Here is a 21,095-nt window from a genome sequence, read left to right as displayed (position 1 = left end):
CAGTTATTATAGATTGAAGCATTCTGAAACAAATATAAAACATTTTACTTGGATGACCTGAAATTAAAGCATATAATTAGTTAATTACCTAATTGTGGTTAATTACAAAATTGACCGTTGTGACGGAAATAGTAATAAACACCCAGAATGCCTTGAAAATTCAAAAATGTGATATTCTCAAGATCAGAACTTTAATATTATTGTATTATATGCTGTGAATCCTTAACAGATAGGTAAATAAATTACAATTTCTAGCAATAGACCAGGTCTTTATGGAGAAGACCAGTTGCTAACTGGTACATTGGCATATCATAATCATTAGCATCATCATACTCCTCAGATTGTAACCAATAAGCAACTCTGTACACCTTGTTTTTTTCTCAACTTTTCAATTTTGGCATTGTAAACTGCAGGTTTTTGCTCTTCAAACCACACATGACATGCCTTTCTGCCCACTACTTTCCCATTAAGAATGTCCTGTAGATTCCATTTCTTAAGAAAATGATATTTTTTTAAAGATAGCCTAAGTATCCAAATAACAAACTAATCCCATTCACGCAAGAATTCACAATATAACATGATTTTTAAATCTCACTGTCATGAATTTATATGCCAGATGGAAGGAATTTAATGTTTAATTCCCATAAATTAATCTAGAAACATCCACTCACTATAATCAAAATTATTATTTTTTGCACAATACATGGGACTATAACATTTAGTATAAAAATATTGACTATGGGGGTCAATAACACAAAATATAGACTATTTAGATGCTCTTATGACATGATTGTCCAAAAAAAAGATCATTAAAATAATCTTGTGAGTGGGTTTTTCTGGAACGCGATCGATTGGAATGTTGCATTTGCGGTGAATTTGAACTCCAAATTGGCAGGAAATACACTGCCGGTTCGTATGGGGCCAAAATCACATTTTCGCAAAGGAAAATTAGATTAAAGCCATCCCGAGAAACAAGTTTATATGTAAAATAAACGACTTGCATTATGTTTTGTCCCCTTCATGCGATCCGTCACGTTGTAGGCATTGAGGGTGTAAGAAGTCGCTTTTTATTTTAATGTAATTATTAAATTGTCTCGCAATTAAATAAATTAAAAAATCGGGAACGAAAGTCCGATCGATTGTTCTTCAGGAGCTTAGCAGCCCGAGGAAAGCCGCCTCCGATAAGCAGGAGAAAACGGCATTTTAATCCCCTCCCCCCCCCCCCTCAAAGGCGCCAAAGTCGAGCACACGGCCAGTGGCAGAACTGCAGCGCCGCTGAAGTTAAGTTTTGTAACATCGCTATATAATGGGAGATCGGAGGAAACTCATGCATGACCTGTTGGGCCAGATTGGCCTGTTTCTGTGCTATCTTTTCTTTGTTGTTTATGTGCAGCCCACTATAAATAATGTCTAAAAGATAAATGTCTTCTGTGACGGGTAAATATTGGATAGTCTAGCACATAGCTACTATCCTCAAATTTTAACAAATCATTGCACAAGACTCATTATATATTTTACATAATTCATATCATAATCACAATATTACTTTATTAGCCAAGTATGTTTTGCAACATACGAGGAATTTCATTTGCCAAGTCAGTCATACAAATAAAAAGCAACTGAACACACAAAATACATTTAAATATAAACATCCACCAGAGTGACTCCTCCACATTCCTCACAGTGATGGAAGGCGATAAATAAGTTTAAATCTCTTCCTTTCTTTCCTCTCCTGCGGTCGGGGGCCTCTGTTGACGAGACGATCTTGACTCCCGTACCCGGCAGCGTTTTGGCCCTCTGCATCAGGGCGATCAGCTCCTGCATCGGAGGGATGTCAGCTCCTCTGCACTGGGTGATCGAACCCCGTGTCAGGGCTGGTTGAGTCTCTGTGTCATTGGAGCTCCCAACTAGCCTCTCCCGAGACTGCGAGCTCCCGATGTAAAGTCCACAGTCCGCGGTTGGAGCGATCCCAGGCAAGGGATCAACTCCAATGATAAGTCCCCGCCCCATGGTGGGGCCCAATGTCAGTCCGAGGAGGCCTCCAGCTCCATCGATGGTAGGCCGCAGAGCGACCGGAGATGCCATCTGGAAAACAATCGCATTTCCGACAAGGTAAGAAACGGAAAAAAAGTTTCCCCCGACCCTCTCCCCCTCCCCCCACATAAAACAAACTGTAGAACATTTACACAGACTTTTAAAACGCACAAACGTTTTAAAAAAAGACTAAAAACAAACAGACAGTTGGCGGGGCTGCCAATCGTGCGGTGCCCCTGGTGGTTTGTGATCAAATACTAGATTTTGAAGTCAAACTATTAAAATTGCTCTTACAAAATCATTACTTTAGAGACTGGAATGCGCAGAAAAAAATGGTTGTTTTATTTTTGTAAATGCAAAATAAAGTCAGAAACATAGCTGCAACATAAAGTTTTATTAACTTCCCCTAGATCTTTAATCCAGTAATTTGGTGTTTCTTCTTTTTATAGCAATGATTTCAGCAAGCTGGTGGCAGAAGAATATCTTAGTTTCTTTGACTTCACAGGCTTGACTTTGGACAAAGCACTTAGGTGAGTAACAGGCAAGAAAGTAACTCTATTGCAAGATTTTGCAAAACATTTTCATTAAGGTAAGAACTTGCAAGTAGGTAGTTCTCTATTCTATTAAAATAAAATTCAAAAGCACTGCTTTTTCATACATTGTTATTTGTGTTCATAATTGTACTAGACTAAAGCCCCTGTCCCACTTTCACGACCTCTGCCGAGTTTGCCGTTGACTCGTACTCGCAGCATGGTCGCCATGAGGTCGTAGGAGGTCTTCGTAACTCTTCCTCATGCTCGTGAGTGGTCTTCAAATACTCGTGGCCTCAAGTAGGTTGCGGCGTTTTTTTCCAGCCTGATTAAAAATGTCCACAAGCAAAAAAAAGGTCGACATGGAAAAAATTGATACTTTTTACTTGTAGGTAAGTCGTAGTAGGTTGTGATGGTAGTCATAGATAGTCATGGATAATCGTAGGTCGGAAACCGGCCCGTGAAAAAAAATGCAAACATGACATCATTTTATCATGTGATCATTTTCCACTCATAGCTAGTCGTAGTTGGTCTTAGTAGGTATGTTGCAAAGCCTACCTGAAGCGTCGCTGAAAATCTGTCGCTGCGGGTGTGCGAGATTTTGGCGCCGTTTAGAGGGGGCGGGTTTAAAACACGATTTTCTCTAGGCTGTTCAAATCGAAGATGTTCAGCCTAGTTAATTATTAACGAAAAATCGCTGGAAGACCCCGTCGCAAAAGCTATTATTAGTTTTAAAGGCCTCGTATAATAGTTATAGTAGTTTAAAAATCAATCTCTAAACCCGCGACCACCAGCAACCGCAGGGTCCCATACAACTGAAGGTATGTAGCTTATTTTTACATTAAAAAGGGCTTCTAAAGATCCCTTTATACAAAGTTTAATATTGCGAGTAGCTCATTTTGGGTCCATTATATCCCGCAGTATTTTTCTGGGCATTTGGGGGCACAAATCTAGCGCAATGTGAACGTTCTAAACCAGCGCGTTCCACAGGGACCCACTGGAAAGCTGATTTTAATGGACATTTATTTACAGCAATTGAACACTAAATTCCTTCCATTTGGCCTATAAATTAATGTAAATGAGATTTAAAAATCATGTTTTATTGTGAATTATTTGTGAATATTATTTGGACATTTAGGCTATTTAAAAATGTTAATCATTTATTAAGAAATGGATAGATGTTTAGATCTAGTAATTGAAGTCTGAAATTAGCTACAATTAGGTAACTAACTAATTATATGCTTTAATTTCAGGTCATCCAAGTAAGATTATTTTATATTTGTTTCAGAATGCTTCAATCTATGATAACTGAAAATTTCATTCAGTTCCCTTAATATTTAAGAAAGTTATGGGCTTTTGACTGTTCACGATCACAGCTTTTTTGTTATGTCCATAGAAAATCAATAGGGAACAAGATGCTCATTTCCCAGTATGAAAATGGCCATAACTTTTTAAATACTTGAGATATGAAAGTGAATTAGGTGTCAAATTAAACTTATTTTTATGCTTTATCTGATGGGATAAATTGCTGACTTGATTTTTTAAATCTCAAAATTTTGTAACATTGCTTGTCTTAGGTGTGGAAGAGGGGGGTCGTAGGAGGTCGTGGACATAGTTGTAAGACTCACAAATTCACACACACTCACACACACTCTCACACACACACACACACACACACACACACACACACACACACACACACACACACACACACACACACACACACACACACACACACACACACACACACACACACACACACACACACACACCCTCCACCTGACACACACACCCTCCACCTGAAACACACACATTCACTCACATACTCACTCACACACTCACACACACACTCACACATACACTCACTCAGACTCTCACACACACACAGACTCACACACACATAGACTCACTCACACATACACTCACACATACACATACTCACACACGCAGATACACTCACACACGCAGATACACTCACACACATACATACACTCACACACACATACTCACACACACATACTCACATACATATACTCACACACACATACTCCTATACTCACTCACACACTCACACATACACTCACTCAGACTCTCACACACACACACAGACTCACACACACATAGACTCACTCACACATACACTCACACATACACACTCATACTCACACACACTCACACTCACACACCATATATATGACAGTAAACTCACACTGAGTGGCTTCCGTAGCCAGCGGAACCCCCTCCTTCCTCTGAAATGGGTGCATTTTTGGAGCTATTTTTTAAATTTAAAGGATTAATAACTTCGGAAATATAGGTGGGAATGCAACGGGAAAATGCTTATCACCACGACGGGACAAATGTGAGTAGGATATGTAAAAATGGGAAGGCTGAGGCCTAGCGTTTGGAAGAAGATAGGAAAACCAGATTGACACATCGTGGGCACACCATGGGCACAAACCAGTTGAAGACTTTTAGCAGGGCTGCCAACTCTCACGCTTTGAGCATGACACTCACGCATTTCAGCCAATTCTCACACTCTTACGCTGAAGACGGAATTCTCACGCTGAGAGGCTGTCTTCAGTCCCTGCACAGCTGCATAGTTTGACTCTTTGCGCCACATGACAGCGATCTGCACGGATTGGGAAAGCGCGTCGGTCCGGGGCAGCGGGTGTCAGCACTTTTGTGCACCTTCTACGAGCGCTGCCCTTCCGGCTGCCGCGGCAACCTCGCTCGCTCCCTCCCTCCCTCCTGCCCAAAGATCTTATAGCTCCGCTATAGGATCTTTGCTCCTGCCCTTCAACTCACACGGCAGCGCCAGCGCCGCCAATCCACGCTACATCGTGCCCGCCAGACTCCCCATTGGGCGGCCCGGGAAAGAGAGGGAGGGGAGAAAGAGAGAAAGAAAAAAGGGAGGGATGGAGGCAAAGAGAGACAGGGGGAGGGAATGTAGAAAGGGGATGAAGGAAGGGAAGGAGAAAGGGGAGAAAGAGGAAGCGTGAGGAAAAAGAGGGAGGGTGAGGAAAGAGAGGGAGGGGAGGAAAGAGAGGGAGGGGGAGGAGGGGGGGAAGGAAAGGTGTGTGTGTCTGTTTCCCTGTGTTTGTGTGTGTGTGCCTCCCTGTGTGTGTGTGTCTCCCCGTGTGTGTGTGTGTGCCTCCCTGTGTGCGTCTCCCTGTGTGTGTGTCTCCCTGTGTGTGTGTGTGTGTGTGTGTGTGTGTGTGTGTGTGTGTGTGTGTGTGTGTGCGTGTCTCTGTGTGGCTTTGTGTGTGTGTGTGTCTCCCTGTGTGTCTGTCTGTCTCCCTGTGTGTGTGTGTGTATCTGTCTCCCTGTGTGTGTGTCCCTGTGTGTGTCCCTGTGTGTGTGTGTGTGTGTCTGTGTCTCCCTGTGTGTGTGTGTGTGTATCCCTGTGTGTGTGTCCCTGTGTGTGTGTGTGGTCAAGTTTATTTGTCACATACACATACGAGATGTGCAGTGAAATGAAAGTGGCAATGCTCGCGGACTTTTGTGCAAAAGACAAACAACCAAACAACCAAACAAACTATAAACACAATCATAACACACATATTCTTTTACATAATAAATAATGGAAGGAAAAACGTTCAGTAGAGTTAGTCCCTGGTGAGATAGGCGTTTACAGTCCGAATGGCCTCTGGGAAGAAACTCCTTCTCAACCTCTCCGTTCTCACCGCATGGCAACGGAGGCGTTTGCCTGACCGTAGCAGCTGGAACAGTCCGTTGCAGGGGTGGAAGGGGTCTCTCATGATATTGTTGGCTCTGGAGTTGCACCTCCTGATGTATAGTTCCTGCAGGGGGGCAAGTGAAGTTCCCATAGTGCGTTCGGCCGAACGCACTACTCTCTGCAGAGCCTTCTTGTCCTTGGCAGAGCAATTCCCAAACCAGGTGGTAATGTTCCCGGGCAAGATGCTTTCCACCGCCGCTGCGTAGAAGCACTGGAGGATCCTCGGAGACACTCTGAATTTCCTCAATTGCCTGAGGTGCTAAAGGCGCTGCCTTGCCTTACTCACGAGTGCTGAGGCGTGTGATGCCCATGTCATATCCTCGGAGATGTGGACTCCCAGATATTTAAAACAGTTCACCCTATCCACAGGATCCCCATTTATCCTCAATGGAGTGTACGTCCTCGGATGATGTGCCCTCCTAAAGTCCATGATCAGCTCCTTCGTTTTTTTGATGTTCAAGAGGAGGCTGTTATCCTGGCACCAGAGTGCTAGACCAGCCACCTCCTCCCGGTAGGCCTTCTCGTCGTTGTCTGAGATCAGGCCCACCACCACAGTGTCATCAGCAAAGTTAATTATTGAGTTGGAGCTGAACCTAGCCACACCGTCATGTGTGTACAGGGAGTACAATAGGGGGCTGAGGACGCAACCCTGGGGCGATCCTGTGCTCGGGGTGCGGGACTTCGATGTATTCCCTCCCATCTTGACTACCTGGGGCCTGGCGGTGAGAAAGTCCAGGACCCAGGCACACAGGGAGGTGTTGAGCCCCAATTCCATTAGCTTCCCGGCCAGTCTGGTGGGGACTATCGTGTTGAAGGCTGAACTGTAGTCTATGAACAGCATCCTCACGTAGCCCCCCTTCTGGCTGTCCAGATGGGAGAGAGCGGTGTGCAAGACCTGGGAGACCGCATCGTCCGTGGATCTGTTCGGACGGTATGCGAACTGCAACGGGTCCATGTTCCGAGGGAGGAAGGCGCAGATGTGTTTCTTCACCAGCCTCTCAAAGCATTTCATGACTACCGAGGTAAGGGCCACCGGACGGTAGTCATTCAGACAGGCTGGGGAGGCATTTTTTGGTACCGGTACAATGATGGATTTTTTGAAGCAGGCAGGGACCACGGACTTGTCCAGGGAGAGGTTGAATAATGTTGTGAGCACTGGAGCTAGCTGCGTAGCACAGGACTTGAGTACTCGCCCCGAGATGCCATCGGGGCCTGCAGCTTTTCTCGTGTTCACCCGTGTCAGAGCCCTCCTCACGTCGTGCTCGGACAGCGAGAATGTGTGCACATTCCTCCCTTCAGCTTCGGTAGCCAGCCCGCTGGCGGTATTGTCGATAGTCGGCAGACCTGGAGTGGTGTTGCCCCTCTCGAAACGAGTGTAAAAGGAGTTCAGGTCATCAGCTAGGGAGGTGCCGGCACTTGCGGATGAGGGAGGGGTGCTCCGGTAGTTGGTTACAATCCGTAGCCCCTGCCACAGTCTTCGTGTGTGTGTGTGTGTGTGTGTGTGTGTGTGTGTGGGTGTGTGTGTGTGTGTGTGGGTGTGTGTGGGTGTGTGTGGGTGTGTGTGGGTGTGTGTGTGTGTGTGTGTGTGTGTGTGGGTGGGTGTGGGTGGGTGTGTGTCCCTGTGCGTCTGTTGTCATATCCTGGCCTTAGACAGGGCTGCCGACTCTCACACTTTGACCGTGAGAGTCACACATTTCAGCCAATTCTCACGCTGATGACAGAATTCTCATGCTGTCTTCAGTCCCTGCACAGTTTGTCTTTTTGCGCCATATCACAATGATCTGTGCGGTCTGGGGAAGGGCTTCAGTTGGCGGCTGTGAGTGACGTCGCATCTCTTCTCTTCTCTTCTTTCTTGGTTGGATGTGCAGCCGCCGACAACATGAAGCAGCCGGAGAAAAAACTAACCAGGTGAATCGGTTGTAAAACATGGGGAGGACCACAATGAGGCCAAACATCTAGGACAGGGTTCGGCAACCTACGGCACACGGGCTGAATCCGGCCCATAACCCGAAAAACCACGTTTTTTCTCAATTCGTTTTCGCAGGGTCGGGGCAGGCGAGCCGACCTGAGAACTGCAGCCAGTCCCTGGGACGCGAGCTGATCTGGGAATGGCAGCCAGTCCCTGGGCACGCAGAATGCCAACTTGATCATTATGGACAAAATGGGCCAGCCACGTACATGTTGTATAACTCTGACTATGAAGATCTGAATAGGCTTAGAATGACCATTTAAGCAAAATTATCCCCACTTTCCCCATTTTGATTCTTGAGATTAATATCGCTTTGCTCTGTTAACAGTGTTAAAGTACTTATGAGGTCGAGTCAGGAAAGGGAACATGTTATTTCTTTTTAGTTTGCTTTAATTTGTTAGTTGATTGTTTGTTGAGTGCCATCATTTCTGAAATGGTCTTAAAATAACTTATCTGTTATAAAGCAGTAATAAGTGATTTTTGTCCAAACAATTGGAACTTGCATAAAATGTTTGCATTATTAGCAGGACTGCCAACTCCCACACATTGAGCGTGAGACTCATGCATTTCACAAAATTCTCATGTTCTCACGCTGATCACAAAATTTCTCACGCTCAATTATCTGCAGGTGCTGAAAGTTCAAAATAAAGCAAGAATTGTTTTAGAGATGAGTAAAAACCATGAGGGGAATATCAGGTGAATGCATAGTCTTTTTCCCAGGATATGTGATTCAAGCACTTGGTTTAAAGCAGGGCTGTCAAACTACCGGCCTGCGGGATGATTTTGGGGGAAAACAAAGTAGTTTAGTTTCTCCCATGCAGATGGTGTGATAGGTGAGACACGGCGGCGGTGGTCCTAGTACCAACCCCCCTCCCCTTCCCCCCTGAGGCACGGCACACACCTCCCACCCTCACCTCCGGCGGCTCTATGTCCGTCGACCGCTCTGTCCACACCCCATGGAGTTTTAACTCCAGCCCGGAGCCAGGAGTGGACCGGGTGAGTGGGGGCGTTGGTGCCGCCTCCGGAGTCCACTATGGGAGGGGCAACACCCCCTCCCACACCCTCCCCCCATCGGTCGCTACGCTCTCTCGCAATTTCTCACTCTCAACTCTCACCCAATGTTGGCAGCCCTGCTTTTAGTTATATAGAGATTCAGCTCATCGAGTCTATACCCGGTTTCAGAGGATTCCCAGCAGTCACATTCCTCCACTCATTTTCCATGTAGCCTATTCTTTCACACATGCCAAACAGCATCCCTCTGTTTCCTGCTTCCGACCTAAACTTGGAAATAATTTTCAGTAGCCAGTTAACATATGAGTACATATTTGGGGTGTGGGGGGAAACCCATACACAGAGAGAACATGCAAACTTCACAAAGGCTGTACCTGAGGTCAGGATCGCAGCACTGCCCCACAACACTCATAGCAATGTTACAATATTTTAAATTAAAATTTCATTCAATTTTCATAATTCACATCACTTCAGAAACAGGCACATAGGCAAAATCGAAGCGGAAAATCTGACATAAAAGATAAAATATTGGAATTGCTCAGGAGGTCAGACAGTATCTATGGAGATAGAAACCAAATTAGGTTTCAGATAGTGATCTCTCAGAAAGTTCAAAGCAGAACACATACTATGTTTCAAGATGAAGGAAATGGTGGGTTTGGTGAAAAGAACACACACACTAATTTTGATAGGCCAGGGAGTTTGGAGAGATGAAATGAGGATGAAAATGCAGGATGAAGGGTGGTAGTGAAGGTATTACTAAATTATAAAAGGAAGGTCTGGAGATGCTGTAAATAGAACACAAGAAAATAGGAACAGGAGTAGTCTATCTGGTCCTTCAAACCTGCCCTGCCATTCAATATGATCATAACTGAGCTGTTCCAGGCCTCAAAAATGTATCTGTGCCAGTTCCTAGCCATGTCATGTATTAAAAAAATAATTATTGAGAATTTTAAGATTGTGGTTGAAGTCCAGTGGTTTGCAAGGTAATCTATTCAATCTCCATGTTATCAACCTATCTGTCATGGTTTGACATGGTTGACTGTATCATTATCTTTTTGTGCCTCACCCACTGAATGTGACCAGACTTCCCTTGATTGCACTCCTAACTTCATTCTTTGAATCCCTATAGCTTCTCATTCCTGTACATGGATCATTCTTGGATGAACCCAAGGATGTCTTCATCCCATAGAAACGTAGAAAATAGGTGCAGGAGTAGGCCATTCGGCCCTTCGAGCCTGCACCGCCATTCAATATGATCATGGCTGATCATCCAACTCAATATCCCATCCCTGCCTTCTCTCCATACCCCCTGATCCCTTTAGCCACAAGGGCCACATCTAACTCCCTCTTAAATATAGCCAATGAACTGGCCTCAACTACCTTCTGTGGCAGAGAATTCCACAGATTCACTACTCTCTGTGTAAAAAATGTTTTTCTCATCTCGGTCCTAAAAGACTTCCCTCTTATCCTTAAACTGTGACCTCTAGTTCTGAACTTCCCCAACATCGGGAATAAACTTCCTGCATCTAGCCTGTCCAACCCCTTAAGAATTTTGTAAGTTTCTATAAGATCCCCCCTCAATCTTCTAAATTCTAGCATGTACAAGCCGAGTCTATCCAGTCTTTCTTCATATGAAAGTCCTGCCATCCCAGGAATCAGTCTGGTGAACCTTCTCTGTACTCCCGCTATGGCAAGAATGTCTTTCCTCAGATTAGGAGACCAAAACTGTACGCAATACTCCAGGTGTGGTCTCACCAAGACCCTGTACAACTGCAGTAGAACCTCCCTGCTCTTATATTCAAATCCTTTTGCTATGAATGCTAACATACCATTTGCTTTCTTCACTGCCTGCTGCACCTGCATGCCTACTTTCAATGACTGGTGTATCATGACACCCAGGTCTCGTTGCATCTCCCCTTTTCCTAATCGGCCACCATTCAGATAACAGCCTACTTTCCTGTTTTTGCCACCAAAGTGGATAACCTCACATTTATCCACATTATACTGCATCTGCCATGCATTTGCCCACTCACCCAACCTATCCAAGTCACCTTGCAGCCTCCTAGCATCCTCCTCACAGCTAACACTGCCCCCCAGCTTTGTGTCATCCGCAAACTTGGAGATGTTGCATTTAATTCCCTCATCCAGATCATTAATATATATTGTAAATAGCTGGGGTCCCAGCACTGAGCCTTGCGGTACCCCACTAGTCACTGCCTGCCATTCTGAAAAGGATCCGTTTACTCCTACGCTTTGCTTCCTGTCTGCCAGCCAATTCTCTATCCACATCAATACTGATCCCCCAATACCGTGTGCTTTAAGTTTGCATACTAATCTCTTATTTGGGACCTTGTCGAAAGCCTTCTGGAAGTTCGATTTCCAAGTACATGCTGCTACTTAGCAGCAGCTAATAAATAAATCCACAGCATTAATTTCCATGTCTAGCCACCCCCTGTCCATTCATCTCCGCTCTAAATTTGTCAGCTTGTTTTATATCCAATACTGATAATTAATTGTGAAGAGTGAAGCTATTGTACAAAGTTCCTGATAATAATATACTCTCTGAGCACTAACTCCATTTATTTTCCTGGCTACACTCCACAATTGAAGTAGTCTCTCCACAATCCTGTGTTGTATTTGATCGTAAGTTGAGCTTTGCACAAGCTTCTTTTTCCATCACTGTATTTTCAAATATTATTATTTTTATTTTAAATTTTCGATACCGGCAGTATTTTGTCATCTCTTATTCTAATTTTGCAAATATTTGCTTCTTAAAATTGGGAATGTAAAATATCATGTAAGCATTTCAATTCTAATGAAATAGCACCCTGATGATAGCACCATGATTAATTGGACTGCTACACTGTTTAATTTTTACTCGCACAATAAAGAGAGTTCACTAACTGCCACAATCAGATTGTATGCAAATAGTAAAATAAAGTTTTGTTTTTATTGGTGACTTAACAGTTTCCCTGTTTCCTTTTTCCATTAGGCGTTTTTTGAAAGCTTTTCCATTGATGGGTGAAACTCAGGAGCGGGAGAGAGTTCTGATCCCATTTTCCAAGAGATACTGTCAATGTAATCCTGATTCTATTAATTCCGAAGGTACCTGTACTAGCATAATCATTCCTGTTTTAGTGCATTTGAAATGTTCCAGTATATGTGTCTATTACAATAAATTCTTAGTTATGGAGCAAAAATGGACAATGAAAAGTATATAATTAGTTAAATTATTTTTAGTTCTTTATTTTTCTGTGGCAAGTTTTTGAGATATCTTGTGTCTTCGAAGATAATTTTATAAAATATATGAATCCAAGAATACTGTAATTAAAATAATTTAGAGCATGTATAAGGTCACCTCCACTCATGAGATATTTATTTGCATAAGTACCGTATGTGAACAGGGTAAAATGCTTCATGCATTGTATGAATAGAGCAAGGTAAATCTGCTAAACAGCTTGGTATTGCGAATGTGGTGAGTGGGAATTTGGTGCATAGGCGAGATTGGTAAGTGCTTTAAAACAAATCTCTTCAGTCATGAGTAATCAATACAATGTAAATAGAAAAAAAAAAATTCTTTCATATTCATCAATCTGAGGAAATTAAAAATATGCACGTATTTGGAATGTTCCTTTGTTTTATAGGTGTTTTTAGTAGCTTGTGTGAATTTTAAAGTTGGATTAAACATAGTACAAGTAAACATGCCAAAAGGATAATGAGCCAAGTCATTCAATACTAACTACAGTTAACAGTGATAAATGGCCAAATATTTAATCACAGAATATAATTTATTCCATGTCACGGTAAATCCACCAATTTAATAAATCCATTAGTTCGCCGAACACCTCCGATCAATCCGCCTAAACCTTCCTGATCGCCTGGTTGCCCTCCTCTATATCGGCGAGACTAAGCGCAGGCTCGGCTATCGTTTTTCCCTGAACACCTCCGTTCGGTCCACCTAAACCTATCTGATCTCCCGGTTGCTCAACTGACCTTTCTGTCCTGGGCCTCCTCCATTGTCAGAGTGAGGTCCAGCTCAAATTGGAGGAGCAGCACCTCATAGTTCGCTTGGGCAGCTTACACCCCAGCAGTATGAACATTGATTTCTCTAACTTCAAGTAATCGTTACTTCCCCTCTCTCTCCACCCCTCACCCTTCCCAGTTCTCCGACCAGTCTTGCAGTCTTCAACTAGATTTTATCTCTGTTTGCTTTGTTGTTACCTTCTCCCACCTAGCAATGATCTACATTTTCTTGATCTCCATTCCCTTTGTCCTGTTTTCACACCTTACACTGCCTTATCTATACACTTCGTTATCTATGTACCTCCCTCTCCCCTGACATCAGTCTGAAGAAGGGGCTCGACTCGAAACGTTACCCACCCCTTCTCTCCAGAAATGCTGCCTGTCCCGCTGAGTTACTCCAGCATTTTGTGTCTATCTTTGGTTTAAAACAGCATCTGCAGTTCCTTCCTACATATTAGTTCAATAATTTGAATACAGAATATATCTAATCAATTAATTCATAAAATGGCTTTTTAGTATACTTTATTGTTACTTTAAATAATTTAGGCATTAGTCATATATGATCTTTTAATTAATTTCTGAAGGTATGATTGTGTAGTCAGTATTTTTAATTTCATATATAGTACATGGAAATTTGTAATTTACATCTGAAAGCAATCCTCCTGTATTGAAATTTTCAAACTGGTCTACAAATTGGTGACAATCCAATAAAGAAGCACATTACATACCAGAAGGAAAGAGAGTGTAACTTTTAACCAGCTTCCTGGTGAGGGCATAGGAGAAGAAGTGAAGAAGATGCAAAACATATTATTCCTATCTATCAATGTCAAAGTACTTCATAAATGAGTATCAAAGAAGTTATGAAGTTTGGAGGGGAGAAGGAGTTCCATTATTGGAACTAGTTATGAAAGGAAAGATTCTGGAAGAGGTCGTCTTAAGAAAGTATAAGAAGTTAGCTGCTAAGCTGAAAGGTTAGATGTCAGCTAATATGTAAAGGAGGGATTCTATTTCATTGGAGCTTCTCACTACCACTGAAATTGAAAGGAACTGGTCAGTTAGTACGGGCTGCACTTATATCCTTGGCTGCAAGTAAAGTCTCAGCAGAAACCAATTACGGTAACTTAATAAAGGAATCACAAGAAAGAAAGAATAAAGAGTAAACTAATTGAAGGAATTTAGATGACAGGATGGCTAAGAATGGATTAAATCTGAGAGCATGTAAACCACCTCCACTGACTCCACATTAAATCAGTATTCCTCAAATAATTTTCTTTTGAGTCTGGATCACTTGGATCACAGTCTCAAAGCTCCTTGACTGAAAGCAGTAATTTCTCTAGCTGTCATGGACCAATGTCACTCTCCATCTCTTTCTCTTTCAAGCATTTGTTTCATGAATATTACTTTTTGCTTCACTCAAGGAAACCCCTGTAATTCACAAAATCTTTCAAAATGGATGTATTTAGTTTGGCTCTGTGCTGCCATAATTGAGTGATGGTTTGTTGGGTAGCATGTGGTGACGTGTATAGGCCACATGGCTGATAAATGTTATTGTTGCAAAGTCCAACCTTTGCAATTCATATAAATTTTGTAGCTTCTATAGATCAAACAACATTTTTCCACATCTGAGTGTTAGACACACTTGGATGTGATTGCCACCTTTTGCTTTTGTGACAAATAGAGCAATTTTCTTAATGGCACCACTCGCAGCATAACTCACTCGTTCTTCCCTTTCTGCAGCAGCACATCCAACCCCATCATTATCAGCCATTTGGAAAAATCACCCCTTTTGGGGGAAAGAAAAGTCTAATTTTATGGATATTTAAATGAATTTGTGATCCGTTTCCTTTTTGGTAATCGGAGCCTTTAAACCTGCCCTTCAATCTATGAATTTATTCTTTTCTCAGTGAGACCCTGTGTACAAATATGCATGTTTACTTAAATTATTTCACCTGGGACGATGGCAGAAGGTTGTTTAGAACCAAAACTTCTAACACTTTTTCTAACACTTATTTGATCTCAATTCTGCTGCAGGATCATGAATACTTTAATCTTATACATGCAAACCATGGTGAAAAGTATTTATTTTCTTTTTCAGATGGAGTCCATACACTAACATGTGCACTAATGCTTTTGAACACAGACTTGCATGGTCATGTATGTATTTTCAGATATAATATTTAAGAATATCATAATAATAAAAGTTATGAAAGTGGTAAACAGAAATAAATTAACCGTTTATCACATAATAACAAGGGATAATATTGTGCTTTTTTAAGTATTATTTCATGTTAAAAAATTTAAATTTATGCACCATTGTTAGTATTGTAATTTTTATTCACTATTCCCTGATGTTTGTTAAATGCAACTTTAGAACAAGAATCAAAATATTTATAAATCTAAATACTTTGTAGATTTAAGTTTTAATAGCGATGAATTATTTTTAAGTTTGAATTTTCTAGATGACATCTTACAACATTGGTGGGTTTCATTATAGAGTAGCAGATAATTGAGAACCCACAGCTATATTTGTTAAGCAGAGCAAATTCTTAAATTAACTGAAGCATGAAAATAGAGGAAGATAGGGAGAAAACTGGGCGTGTTATGCTTGCACTTTAGATTCTATGGAATCCTAGTGCTTGTTAATGAGGTCTGGGATGCAGTTGCATGCTTCCAATGGGATGTAGTTTGCATGTTGTCTTGGCAAAGAGATTTGCGTGCACATCTAATCATTGTGTGCACAGGAGGCAGATTAAACAGTCAGTATGCAAAATCATTACCGGAACTGAAGCGTTATGAGAGGCTGATTGGGCTGGAACTGTTTTCCCTGGAGCGTATGACCTCTGGAGGTTTATATAGTCACAAAAGGCATGAATAAGTTGAATGGCCACAGTCTATTTCCCAAGGTACGGGAGTCTAAATCTAGAATACATTGGTTTAATTGAGAGGGGAAAGATTTAAAGGGGACTTGAGGGGCAACTTTTTAAGAGAGGGTGGTGCTTTGTGGAATGACCTGCCAAAGGAAGGTGGTAAAGTCTGGTACATTATTAAAAATCAAAGACGTTTGGACAGGGACATGGAGAGGAAAAGTTTGGGGGAATACAGACCAGGATCAGGCAAGTGGAACGAGCTGGATTAGACAACTTGGTCAGCGTGGATGAGTTGTCCCAAAGGGGCTGTTGCGGTGTTGTATACCTCCATGACGCCACTTTTTCAAACACCAACTGTTAAAGTTCTAGCAATCTGATCCCCCTCCCTGATGTTGCATTTGTTACTGAATTTTCAAATGTTTTTAAAAAAGGGCGGCACAGTGTGCAGTGGTAGAGTTGCTGACGTATAAACCCATGTTTGATTCTGACTATGGATGCTGACTATACAGAACGTTATATGTTCTCCCTTCGACCGGGTGGGTCTTCTGTGTGCTCCGGTTTCCTCCCACATTCCAAAGACGTGCAAGTTTGTAGGTTAATTGGCTTCTGTAAATTGCCCCGAGTGTATAGAATAGTGTTGGTGTATGGGGTGTTCGTAATTGGCAACACACTTGGTGGGCCTAAGGGTCTGTTTCCGTGCTGTATCTCTGAAGTCAAAAGTCCAAAATCAAGAGAATTGCAACTCCTCCATTTCTGAAAACCATATTGGTGCCAACAGCCAGCATAACCATGTGCATTGAACAAGCATTAAAATAATTTTAAAAGCCCTCCACAACCAGGTTCTCCCTGGATGATTTATTCAGGTTGCAGGTGTCATGCAGTTGCATATGTATTAGTTAGTTTAGTTCAGTTTAGAGATACAACATGGAAACAGGCCCTTCGGCCCACCGTCTGAATTGGAATTTAGCTAAACGTTTAAATAGGCCAAGAGGAATGTTCTGATTGGTATCAATATACATTTATATCAATTTTTAAGCTTATCCAGAAGTAAATTGTTTCCAAACATGGGTGCTCTTACAGGTTTTCTTCTGGAAGCTGAGTATGGCTGGGATAATCAAAAGAGACTAGGCAGATATGAAGATGATGCCAAAAGAGACAGTCAGGCTCATTATGGGAGATATAGTAATTGCTACTGAGGATTCTTTTGGAAGCTACTCCTCTTACCTCACCTTCAGCAAATATGAATGCTTCAGATATTTTACATTACTAAAATCTGGCAATTACTGCAGCCTTCAACCACAACCTCGATATTGCCTATAAAGTATGTATAAAGTATCCTTTATTGTCATTCAAACTGTCTTCAGTTTGAAGGAAATTGCATACCTTGCAGTCAGAACAAAAAATTAAAATAACAGAACACACCACACAGTTTAACATCCATCACAGTGAGTCTACCAGGCACCTCCTCACTGTGATGGAAGGCAAAATTCTTAAAGTCCTTGTCTCTCCTTCCTTGTTCTCCCTCTGCATTGAGGCGATCCAGGCTTTCGATGTTGGCCCCCCCCCGCCGGGTGATGGTAAGTCCCGCGGACGAATCCTAGCTCCACGAACGGGCCGGTTCAAACTCCGTGGCCCGGGGCGGACGAAGCTGCCATCCTCCAGTCCAGCAGACGAACTATTGTTGCGGGAGCTCCGGAGAATCGGTCACCAACCTGGGACCTGTGAGCTCCCGATGTTGTCGTCCACTGGGCCCGCGGCCGAAGCCTCCGAGGCTCCGAAGTCGGGCAGTCGCCGCAGCGCCAGCACAGCCCCGAAGTCGGCCAGCTTCACAATGGTGTGTCCTGGCTCTGCCTCCGGAGCCTCAAGCTCGGTCCCAGTTGGAGGCCGCCAGCTCCGCGATTAGGCCTCAGCGCAGACGGAGATGGGGGTACAGGATACTGAGTTGGATGATCAGCCATGATCATATTGAATGGCGGTGCAGGCTCGAAGGGCCCAATGGCCTACTCCTGCACCTATTTTCTATGTTTCTATGTTTCTATGCGACAAAGAAAAGGTCACATCCCCCCCGAAAGAAGAGACTAAAAACAAGTTTTTCACACCCCCCCACACATACACATCTAAAAATAAACTAAAACATACATCTAACAAGACAAAAGAAAACAAAAAATAAGAAAAAGACAGACGGACTGCAGGCGAGCCGAAGCTGCTTGGGCAACGCCGCCACTTCCGGCTACCAATGGTAAACCAGATGGCAGTGGATCTTAACTTTGAAGCATTTAATATTTAATCAGTAGCGCTCAAATGAGGATGGCCATTTAGGTTCTTTATGCAAAGAGAGACATCTTCACATTCATTTTTTTCCTGAGACGAGCAGACGGAAAAAAGGGAAAATTACAAATTTCTCCATGTAATTTGGTACCATTTACATTTACTGCCTGCAGACCAGACAATGCATCATCCAATCCAAATTTATGTATTCAATTATGATGTATAGTTCCAAATAAAATGACGACCCTTCTGCAATGCCTTATTGCTTGCTTTCTGCATGAAATGTGCTGTTTCTCGTACTTCTTCATGGTGTTTCTTTGCAGCCTAGATGATGAATGGTTATCTAAAAGGAAGAGTAGAGGTGGCCTAAGGAGCCATCAAGAGATCTGGCCTTTGATATTACAAGGGTAGAATTAATGAAGGTAATGCAATTGATGTGTTGTGCATGGATCTCAGAAGGCCTTTCATATAGTTCTGTATAACCAGTTTCTCAGTATAGTTGAAGTATTTGGCACAAATGTGACAATGATAGCATGGAAATGAAGTTTATTGAATAAAAGTCAAATGTGAGTTGTGGTGAATAGTTGTTCTATGGTCTGAAGAAAATTGAACAGTTGCATACCCTGAAAATGGTATTGAGGCCTTTGTTTTTTTATGAACTGTGTTAATGACCTAGACTTGGGGGTGTAAGTTACAATTCCTAAATCTGCAGATGTCACAAAGCTCTGCAGTATTGTGAGCTGTGAGGAGTATAGTGATAGATTACATAAAATGGAGATGGGCTGTTGGCACAGGCAGGTGAACCTTTAATGTGGAACAATAACAAGGAAGAATGTGCAGAAATAAGATAAAATAAAGGATACTGTTTTAAAAGATGAGGAGGCATTAGAAAGATTTACAGGAATGGCTTCTGGAATGAGGTATTGGATTTCAATTAAAGGATAGTATAGGTGGCTGTATTGTATTTATTACAGAGGAGAAGGCTATAACGTTTTAAATGATGAAGGTCTTCACTGAGTGCAGGTGGGTGATTATTCACATTGGTGAAGACATCAAGGAGTAGAGATCAGAACTGTAAAGTAAAGAGAAGTAAGAGTGACATGAAGAGGCAAAAATGCATTATGTGGTTGAAATCTGCAAAGCAATGCGAGCTGACATAGTGGAGCCAGGTTTCATTGTGGCCTTCTAGAATGCATTAGGATAAATGTATGATGAAGCAAATGTTTAAAGACTATGGAGAAAGGTATCAGGATGCGGAATTAGTTTGTGAATTCATCTGGTTGAGAGTCATTTGCCCATGGTGGACAGAATGACCTCCTTCTGTGGAGTAACCTTATGTGATTCTAGGAGGCTGGGCTTCAGGCTGCACCATATCAGCCTGGACTTGCAGCAGTCTGAGCTGGATCTGTGATTGGTATCAGCAAATACCTTGATAATGATTGTAGCCCTCTTGCAAGCTTCCCAGGGCTCTAATAATATATTATACAGTCCATCATTATTCTGTTGTTCTCTCATAACCGCAGCTGAACTGCTGAGTGATCTCATCCTTTCACAATCTGGCTCTTGTGTTATCCATTCCAGTGTTGTGTCTCGCCGTGTTCAAAAACTCGGTTGTGCTAGATACAAAATAGTCTTAATGTCAGTATTTGAGTTCAAAATCATAAAATGTCTTGCAAGATACAAGATACAAGATAGATTTGCAGTAGGCGGTAGGCGGCGCGGCTCTCGCCAGCAGCGGCCTCTGCAGTCCGTCTGCGTTTTTATTATTTTATGTCTATGTTTTAATGTAGTTTTTGTTATTTTTGTTGGGGTATGTGTGTGGGGGGGTGGGGGTGGTGTGGGGGGGAGGGGGAAACTTTTAAATCTCTCCCTGCACGGGAGACCCGACCTTTTCTTTGTCGGGTCTCCGTTGTCGTTGGGGCTGCAACGAGGAGCGGCCTCCAACAGGAAAACCGGGGACTCCAGTGCCGTCACTCACCTCACCGTCGCGGAGCTGGCCGAGTCCAGAGCGGGTGGAGCTGTGGTGGACGCTGCTGCGGCCCGACCCCCGGAGATTCGGTGGCTGCAACTGCGGGTTTGGCGGACGGCACCGGGAGCCCGCGGGTCCCTGGAGGGAGACCGCTTTTCGGGGCTTCCGCAGCGGCGACTTCTCCCGCCCGAGTTGCGGGGTTGAAGAGCTCCTGGAGCGGGGCCTTACAGCACCGCCCCGCGCGGCTTGGAATGGCTGCGGGCTGCGAGCGCACGCCGGGGGCTCTAACACCAAGACCCGGTGCGCGAACTTGCATCACCCGGCGTGGTTTAATGGCCACGGGACAATTCGCCATCGCCCGCCGGGGGCTTTGACTTTGACTCTGACATGGGGGGGGAGAGTGCAGTGGAGAGAGAAGTTTTTTTGGCCTTCCATCACAGCAATGTGATGGATGTTTATGTAAAATATGTTGTGTCTTGGGTCTATTTGTTGTAATGTATGGCTGCAGAAACGGCATTTCGTTTGGACCTCACGGGGTCCAAATGACAATAAATTGAATTGTATTGTATTGGTATTGTATTTATTCATCACATGTGCCAGATGGCACAGTGAAATGAAATTCCCATACAGCCATACAATTCTTCATCTTACTCCAGTGACTGAGAAGACTCCAATTCTTGTGTATCTG

General features: G+C 43.0%; 1 protein-coding gene across 1 annotated transcript in view; it reads left to right on the top strand.

Annotated features, from left to right (window-relative positions):
- The window catches only part of psd2 (pleckstrin and Sec7 domain containing 2), a 108,971-nt gene that overhangs the window by 42,568 nt on the left and 45,308 nt on the right, over positions 1 to 21,095 (top strand). The window contains exons 5-7 of the mRNA XM_033029448.1: positions 2,484 to 2,564; positions 12,273 to 12,385; positions 15,399 to 15,457. Coding sequence (XP_032885339.1) covers positions 2,484 to 2,564; positions 12,273 to 12,385; positions 15,399 to 15,457 — 253 coding nt within the window. The remainder of the gene's footprint in view (positions 1 to 2,483; positions 2,565 to 12,272; positions 12,386 to 15,398; positions 15,458 to 21,095) is intronic.

Source organism: Amblyraja radiata, chromosome 11 (genome assembly GCF_010909765.2).
Source record: "Amblyraja radiata isolate CabotCenter1 chromosome 11, sAmbRad1.1.pri, whole genome shotgun sequence".
Taxonomy (NCBI): domain Eukaryota; kingdom Metazoa; phylum Chordata; class Chondrichthyes; order Rajiformes; family Rajidae; genus Amblyraja; species Amblyraja radiata.
The sequence above is the reverse complement of the archived record's forward strand: the minus strand, read 5'-3'. Positions and strand labels throughout refer to the sequence as shown.